The sequence below is a fragment of the Puma concolor genome, chromosome A3 (genome assembly GCF_028749965.1).
Source record: "Puma concolor isolate L17-30 chromosome A3, mPumCon1.1.hap2, whole genome shotgun sequence".
NCBI classification, from domain to species: Eukaryota; Metazoa; Chordata; class Mammalia; order Carnivora; family Felidae; genus Puma; species Puma concolor.
In genome coordinates, this window is record NC_141669.1 from 125,881,842 (window position 1) to 125,890,551 (window position 8,710).

At 52.4% G+C, this 8,710-nt stretch overlaps 1 protein-coding gene across 1 annotated transcript; it reads left to right on the forward strand.

Moving 5' to 3' along the window:
• The first annotated feature begins 337 nt into the window (after window positions 1–337).
• On the forward strand, window positions 338–4,769 carry SYS1 (SYS1 golgi trafficking protein). Its single transcript, XM_025931866.2, has 4 exons — window positions 338–524; window positions 739–978; window positions 2,262–2,329; window positions 3,538–4,769. Exons 2-4 carry the CDS (start codon window positions 817–819, stop codon window positions 3,776–3,778), a joined length of 471 nt encoding a protein of 156 aa, XP_025787651.1. The 5' UTR covers window positions 338–524; window positions 739–816; the 3' UTR covers window positions 3,779–4,769.
• The last annotated feature ends 3,941 nt before the right edge of the window (window positions 4,770–8,710 follow it).

Sequence of the window (8,710 nt, forward strand, 5' to 3'; positions counted from 1 at the left end):
AAAATCATGTGTGGAAGACCTGGCAGGTTCATTTAAAGTTATCCCAGACTTTAACTAGGAGAGGGAAGGTAGAGTCAGCACTTATCTACTTGTTAATTCCTAAACATCTTTCCCTTGCTCTTGCCCACCCCGCTCCCTATTCTCCTGGTTGCGCCTCTTGTCTTCAAGACTCCCCTGTAGAGGGCACGCAAGCTCTACCGCTTAACGTGCCCCACTTCCGTTCGCCTTCATTCTTTATCTTGCGCATGTGCATACTTCGCTTCCCCGCGGCCCGTACCCAGTTTAGGTGGTTCGGCCGAAGATTGCGTCCATTACGCCTGCGCAACCTCAGCCCCGCCCCTCCACCGCCTTCCCCGGAAACGCTTCTTTCCTACGCGGTCGCGGCTCCGCAGCTGTAGCTGGATCTTTGCCTCTCTAGGCAGGTAGGGCTTCTCCTCCATGGTCCTGTCTGTCAGCGCTGTTTAGGGGGTCAGTCGGTGAGGCTGGGCCGTCTTCGGACACTTCGACCCTCGAGTCCGTCACCGGTAAGTGGACCCCGAAGAAGCCTGAGGACGGGCGGGGCCCGAGCAGCCGGAATGGGCAGGATTTCCCCTTACTCTTGGAATGGGTCTGTCCGCCCCGCCCTCACCCCCGCTCCCGGAATGGGTTCGCTCCCTCCGTCCCAGTCCCTCCTCCCGGGCGGGGCGGCGTTGCCATGGTGACGGCTCCCTGGCTGAGGCCCGGCGTGTGTCCTCGCAGGTGCCAGGGCTGCCCGGGGCCCATGGCGCGGCGGCGCTGACCCAGGCCCCGGGTGGCGGCCGGGCCCCGCGGGCCGGCATGGCGGGCCAATTCCGCAGCTACGTGTGGGACCCGTTGCTGATCCTGTCGCAGATCGTCCTCATGCAGACAGTCTATTACGGCTCGCTGGGCCTGTGGCTGGCGCTGGTGGACGGGCTGGTGCGCAGCAGTCCCTCGCTGGACCAGATGTTCGACGCCGAGGTAGGGTCTCTGGGCCAGCGCGGGCGGAGTCTCGGCCTCGTCGGGTGTACTTTGTGGTCCGACACTACTGGGCTCCAGACCTGGCTGGACCACCATCTTACTTTGTGGTCCCGGGGGAGGGATCTCATCTTTCTGAGCCTCAGGTGCCCTATCCATAAAATTTAGTGACTGTTAACAGAAGCAGATTATTCAAAGGAAAGGGCCTGGATGTCAAGGAGCAGCTTTGCGTTCCAGGCAACCTGATGCATCTCCTCTCTGACACTCTGAGAAAGTGACTTCACTTCCCTAGGCCCCAAATTCTCAGGTGCCAAACGGAAGAGGGGGGTGGATAAAAGACCATTCACGGAGGTATAATGGAAACTGCTTAGACTTTGGAATCAGGCCTCCGTTGAAATTCCGCTTACTAGCTGTGTGATGTGGGCCAAGTGTTGTCCCCTCTGAACCTCAGTTTTCCTGTCTGCAAAATCATGAGACCAGTAGTGGAGAGGTTATGGACTGCAACGCAGAGAGCCTCTACTTTGGATTCAGAGAGGTTTAGCGTCCAATCTAGGTCCAGATATACTAGCTGTGGGACTCTGGGCAAGTTGCTTCACCTTTCTGAGCCGGTTTTCTCTTCTGGAAACTGGGCAGAATAATGCTCAGCAAAATGTTATGAAGCCCAGAGACCCCAGAGGTGCCTAGGAAGATGAAAGTGCTTTATAGTCAAGGAGGGCTATGAGATCTTCGCATCTGAGAGGCAGCTGTGGTGTATGGTAATGAGCACAGCTCTCAGAGCCAGGAGATCCGGAATGGAATCTTTGCTCCTGCTGCTGCTTCTCTGTGTAGCCCTCGGCAAGGTAACAGGAGATTTCTCACCAACTCACCTCTGTCATTGTGGTGCAAAAGCAGCCAGCATCAGTACTAAGCAAATAGGTGTGGTAGCATTTCCCTGGGACCTTATTTACAAAACTAGGTGTCTTGCTGGTGGGGTCTCAGTTTACTGAACCCTGTAATTGACCTTACTCTTGCAGTTTACTGACTGTATCACTTTGGGCAAGTTACTTCTCTGAACTTTTGCTTCTCCTTTGTAAGTCTCTTCCCGCCTGCTGTTTGGGGTCCAGTGAGATACTCTAGTGGAGGTCTGTGAAAGCACCTTGTTGGAAATAAGCTGACGCACAGATGCAGGGACCTATTTTCTTTTGTGTTCTGGGAAGAATGATTGTTCCTTGGGAGGTCCTGGAGCCTGGAGCTCTGCCAAGCCAAGGCACTTTTCCAGCATATTTCCATTTGTGATTCCCCCTCAGATCCTGGGCTTTTCCACCCCTCCAGGCCGGCTCTCCATGATGTCCTTCATCCTCAACGCCCTCACCTGGTGAGTATCACCAGTTTTGCTCTCCAGCTTTTGGGGGTCCTAGCACTGGAACTAACTTCCTCAATTTGGACATGAGACAGGCTGGCACTTATTCCTGGGGCATGGTGGACTAAAGTGGGTGGCAAAGGCCGGTTCTGGGACTGGCTCCATTATAGGGCTCCTTCCATTGCTGTTTGACTTAGCTGGAAAGCTCTTACATCACTCTGCATGCCGCCTGGGGGTTAGCTTCCATCTCAGATCACTTCCCTGTTGTGGAACGAGGTGAGGAAGGGGTGGGACTGGGGGTCAGGAGAAGTCGGTTCTGTTCTTGGTCTGTGTGCCATTGGCCAAGTTACTTCCCTTCTCTCGGCTTCGGGCACCTCGTTGGTACACTGAGGGGTTTGGCTGGGTAACATTTAAGGTCACCTGTGACCACTGCCTGCCCTTTGAGAGGCAGTTTAGCATAATGGTTAAGATCTCAGGCTGTAGAGGCAGACTTACTTGGCTTTGAATCTCAGCTTCCCACTAGTCTCGTGACTTTGGACAGGTTGATCTATCTAAGCCCCAGTCTCCTCCTTGGTAAAATGAGGCGAATAATATTACCCATTTCATAGTTTTAAGGGTGAAACAAATTCATTCGTGGGAAATACTTAAAACAGTACCTTGCACATTACTATTCTTAACCTCACACTGGAGACTGAAAAACGGGTGGGCTGACTATGACCTGAATTTGGCTCCTAGATTATGCTCTGTTTTACCATCCCCCAAGTGGCATTTAAAACATTTTTCCACTGAGTTGAAAGTCAGGATATTTTACGTTAAAAAAATAAATCCAGATTTCTGGCTTCTCTTGGAAAACGGGAAGATTGACTGATCCCAGGCCAACCTTCCGGCATGAGGATTTGCCCAGCTGCAGGTCTCTGTGGTCCCCACTTTGGATGGTCCACGTGTGCCTCAGGGTGCTGCAGTCCCCACCAGTCCCTAGGATTCCCCTGGGTGACAGTCGCCATTTCTCATCAAGCTTGTACTTTGGTTTTTCTTCTGCCCAGCCCGATCCTCCCCCCGCATTACCTGCCAGCTCTCTCTAGGCATCTAATAGTGGAACCCCCGCTTCACGCTTCTCTTGCTTGCTTCCCACCACTATGCTGTTCTCCTAATTGTCCCTACTCCCCAAATGATCTAAGGCCCGGACAACCCAGTGACAACTCACTGCTGTCCTCTCCCCACAGTGCTCTGGGCTTGCTGTACTTCATCCGGCGAGGGAAGCAGTGTCTGGATTTCACTGTCACTGTCCATTTCTTTCACCTCCTGGGCTGCTGGTTCTACAGCTCCCGTTTCCCCTCGGCGCTGACCTGGTGGCTGGTCCAAGCCGTGTGCATTGCGCTCATGGCTGTCATCGGGGAGTACCTGTGCATGCGGACGGAGCTCAAGGAGATCCCCCTCAACTCAGCCCCTAAATCCAATGTCTAGAATCGGGTCCTTTGGACACCCTGCTGGGCACTTGGCGCCCTTCCCTCCCTCCCTGCCCCCCAACACCTTGGGCTGTTCAGACTCTCCAGACGAGGTCCAGCCCAGGTGTGAGAGGAACCCTGGAAATGTGAAGTCTTGTTGGCGGAGAGATAGTGAGGCCCTGTCAAGAAGGCAGGTAGCAGTCAGAACCACAGCCGCAAGAATGGCCTCTGCCTGCTGAAGCGTTGCTATCTGGGAGGTCAGCAAGGGGACCTCTTTCGGGGTAATAACAGAATTGGAACCATGTCATTCTTGAGCCACTATACCTGTCACCAGCCTGTTATTTTAAAAAAGAACCAAATCAAGGATATCTGATTGGAGCAAACCACTCTTCTAGTCATCTGTCTTACCTCCCCCGAGACGGCTGTTACCTTTGCCATGTTGCTGAACCGCAGCTATTCTGTTTGGAGAAACACTTGGTTTCTGGATCCATAGCCACAGAGAGGCAGAGGTGCAGAGGATTAGGCTGCCGTCACGGAGAGGACGGCAGACGGAGGCATCAAGCACAAGGAAGACGCACAACCCGTGTCCTGCTGCACGCATGTGTGCACACGCCCATGAATCCATGACTAACTTTCTTCCAGTTCTCTCTACTGCCAGCTTTCAACAGAGCAGGCCATAGGACCCGGAGAAGAAGTCCCAGCATTGCTCCTGGTCCACCCCTCACGATAGAGTCACTGCCTCTTCTCTAGGAATGACTAGGCACCCCAGCTCCCACCGGGCCTCACTTCTGGCAATAGTTCCTTTTCCCTGCCTTACTGGGAATTCTCCAGTGGGAAGGGTATGATGGGTGCCGAGAGACAGGAGGCCCAGCCTTCCAACTTGAGCTGTGCTGGGAGTGCTGAGGGAGATAGAAATTTGCTGCTAAGATTTTTCTTTGGGGTGGCCTGTCCTCTGTTAGGGGCTTGCAGCTGTCCCTCCTATGTACATAAATACAGTATTTTCCACGGTTCTGCCTGTGCTTACTTTGTAGTGCCGCAGTTGGGCCGGCGAGAGACCCACACGGTCGGACAGGGAGCTGTAAAGAATGACTAGGTCAATTTCTCTCCTAGACCCCAGATTATTCTTTCATTTGGTTAAAATACTAGGTGTGGGGAACTCTTATGTCCTACCCCCTTCATCTGCAGCCTCCTGTGTTATGTCTTGGGTGAAGTGCCATGACTCAGTGTCCTTTCTCTCTTGCCATTGATTTCTGAATGTGTCCAGTGGAACACACTTGGTCTAGACCCACTTCTGTATTGAAACCATCAGTATTCCTCTTTGGGTCGCCCAGAGCCTGCCCAAGAGAGCAGTCAGCTTGCAGCTTACAGTGTTAGGTCTTCACAAATGGGTTTTGCTCTCTGCCCAGGAAGCCTTTCTAGCCTCCTGGGCCTCAGCCCTGCAGAAAAGGGAGGTGAGGCTGACAGGATGAAGGTTTAAGACTGAACGTGCCTGAGTGGAGACGGGAAAGTGCGAGGGTGAGGCACCTCAGTCACTTGGTGCTCTGGCCAGGCTGGAAGGAAGCAGCTGGTTAATGGGACTCGGATCCTGGCTACAGGGTCCCGGAGGTAGGACCAGCTGAGAAGACTCCCCTCGGGTGGATGGATTTCCCCCAGACATCGCAAACCATAAAGGCATGTGGCTAATGTTATTTCGGGTAGGGCACCAGAGCACATGTCATGTGGCTGCAGTCTCCCCTGGTCAGCTGTGGGCTGGTTGCCCCAACCGTGTTGGCTCACCTCTCTGGGAGTTTCCTTCAGAGAACTGTGCCTGTTCTTCTGCATATCTTCTGTAATGATGAATCTTTGCCCCTTGAGTGGTAATTTGGTTTTGCCAAAGTTGGCCAAACTTTGCCCGGAGTCAGGGGAGCCGATTTCTTTTCCCCAACAATACAGTGACTGAGCTGAATGACAGTTGGGGGTGAAAAATCTGTGACCTTAATGAAATTGTTACGATTTCTAAAGTGACCATAAAAGCAGTGTCTAGAGGCAAGTTCCTGAGAGAACTGGGCAGTGGCAGGAACACGTTTGTCATGTTAGTAATAAGTAGCTGTGCAGGTCGCTGTCCATTGGTCGCAGGTCCAATGAGCGAGGCACCATTGTTTCCCCAAGTAGCTGTGCTTAATAGATGTCCGGCAGTGGGCTAAGTACTTTACATGTTGCTCACTTAATCTTCACGGCAACACTTGGAAATAGGAAGGAACCATCCGTATCTTACAGATGAGGAAACTAAGGCATTTGTCCAAGGTTATGTGTTAGGAGCTGGCAGACCCAGGATTTGGGCTCTGGTTCTGACAATAAACTCGTTCTGAAGACATTAATAGTTAAAGGACGTGCAAGTCTGTCACTTCATAATCATACCTCTGCATCCTACTGTATTGTTTTAAATACAAAGGATACGTAGTGCTTTGTAAACATTGCGAGCTTTCTAAGAAACACTGGTAGACGATATATGAAATATGGCCACATTTCCAAATGAACAGGTAACTGCAGGAAGTTTTTATTTCCAGAGGCTAAGGGAGAGTTACCACCACCCAGCCACGGAGATGGCGTTATCTCTGGACTTTCTAGGGGTCTAAAGTCTGAACCTCTCTTCATCCCACCCCCCTTCCCCGCCACTTCCCAACTTCCCTTTGGAGAAGATAAGTGGAGATGAGTACATAGGTGGTGCTCAAAGTCATTTATGACCCAGAAGGAAGATGGGAAAGGAGAAAGGGATGTCTAACTCAGAGGGTGCCCCTAACCCCTAGTTCTAGGCAGCTCTTTCCAGATCAGAGCTAAATGGGGGCCAGGATGGCAGCCAGCAAGTGGGGGGTGATGGGGTGGGAAGCTCCAGGTCCCCATGAATCCTATGGGGGCACAGCTCCTGTGGAAGCAGAGTTTCTTCGACTGCTCAGTGACTCCCAGATCAGAGTAACTTCCTCTGGCAGTCCCCAGGGGCAGTCTGTGCACAGACATGGATCTCCTCCCTGTATCTGTAGCCCAAGGAGCACAGAGCCTTAGGGGCAAGGGAAGTGGGGGTGGATTCAGAGCACAAAAGAGGCCCTCTGTGGAGAGGGAATCAAAGCCTTGCTTGAAGGTTTCTGTAAGAAAGTAGCAAGTGGTGGTGAAAACAGCCTTGAGCCAGGAGTGGGTCCAGATTGCTGACAGTTTGGATCCCTGTCCTGCCACTCCCAGGGCAAGGCAGAACTGTAGGGGCCAAGGCTAGATGACGAGAGAGCCGCGCTGGAGTGCGGGGTGAAGTCTTGGGTTGCATTACTAGCCGTGAGGCCTTGGAAAAGCTGTTTAACTCCCACCCACCCCCCACCCCCACCCCAGCGTAGTTTTCCTTGTTTCTAAAATGAGGATAAGATACACCTCTCTGTGTTGTGAGGGTTCAATGAGATATGTGCAAAGCATTTAACCGGTGGCCGGCATCCAGAAATCTAAGCAGTTACTGGGCCACTGCCCCATCCCTCCTCCTTTTATGGAGGAGACACCTTTCTTCCAAGCCTCAGTGTTTTCAGCTGTTAGATGGGGAGGTAGGCTTGCCCGTGATCAGGGTATACCTACCGAGTACTGCACTCCTATGTGCCATGCACTGCAGAGTGACTTATTCTCACTTAATCCAATGAGCGAGGCACCATTATTTCCCCATTTTGCAGACAAACTGAGGATTAGGAGTAAACAACTTTCCCTAGCATCACACAGCTGGTGAGAAGCTAGGTCTGTCTGCCTCAACAGCCTCATCCTCTGCACATTCCAATCATGTTTAGTGGCAGGTGGTTCAGAGTAGGAGAGGGACAGTCTCTGGAATCCAGGTGGCATTATATCAAAAGGTCGTGAACGTGAACCTAAGATTGGCTTTTTAACAAGCAGCTAATTCCCTTAAAGGTGAGCAGTTAGGTAAGTGCTTGAGTGGGAAGCAAGGGGCTTTATTATGGCACAGGTCCAGGAAGCAGGCAGGAAAAAAAGGACATTTGTTCAACACCCTACAAACTGGCTTTACCTGCATCAAGCCTGATTTGCACAGAGCCCTCTGGAATGGATATTAGTATCAATCCCTATTTAAAAAAATTTTCTTATTACGTTTCTTTATTTTTGAGAGGCAGAGAGACAGAGCATGAGCAGGGGAGGGGCAGAGAGAGAGAGAGGGGGAGACAGAATCCGAAGCGGGCTCCAGGCTCTGAGCTGTCAGCACAGAGCCCCATGTGGGGCTGGAACCCATGAACCGTGAGATCATGACCTGAGCCAAAGTCGGACGCTCAACTGACTGAGCCACCCAGGCGCCCCATATCTGTCCCTATTTTATAAAAAAATGAAATAGGCTCAGAGAGCTCATGTGACTTCTTAAAAAGTCACTCTGAATCCAACACTTTAAAGTTAATTTTTCCCACAGTTAACTGGTAGGGAGCCATTTCTGGAGTGGTTTGTGATCTCTGAGATCTGTTGCAGCCTCCTGCCCCCAAAAAGCAGGCTCTAACTGAGCCCAGAAGAGAAGCCTCAGATTGGAGTGGTCAAGCACAGGGAAGGTGGTAAGGGGACAACCCAGCTGTGGGATTGTGGGAGGCACGTTGCCTGAGGCCCAAGTGCCTGCATCCTTGCCTCCCTGCCACCCCCCTCCCCCGCCCCCGCCCAGCGCCCAGAGGTGCCCTGGACATGACAGATCCCAGCCTCAGGACACAGACAGAGTCCATCAGCTGACGCTGACCCTGGACCCAACTCTGACTGTCTATGCGGCAAAGCGGTAGCTGCCAGTCTTGCTCAGGCTCACACCTTACCCACTTGGGGTCCCCTGGGAGGGGTCCCATGAGGACGAGTGCAGGGGGTCCCCAACACGGTGTGTTTTGGTTGGGAGCGCGCTGCCCTGATTGCTTGCTGACAGCGTGCGCGGACAGATGGGACAAACCTTCAGGCGAAGGTTGATGAAATGGAA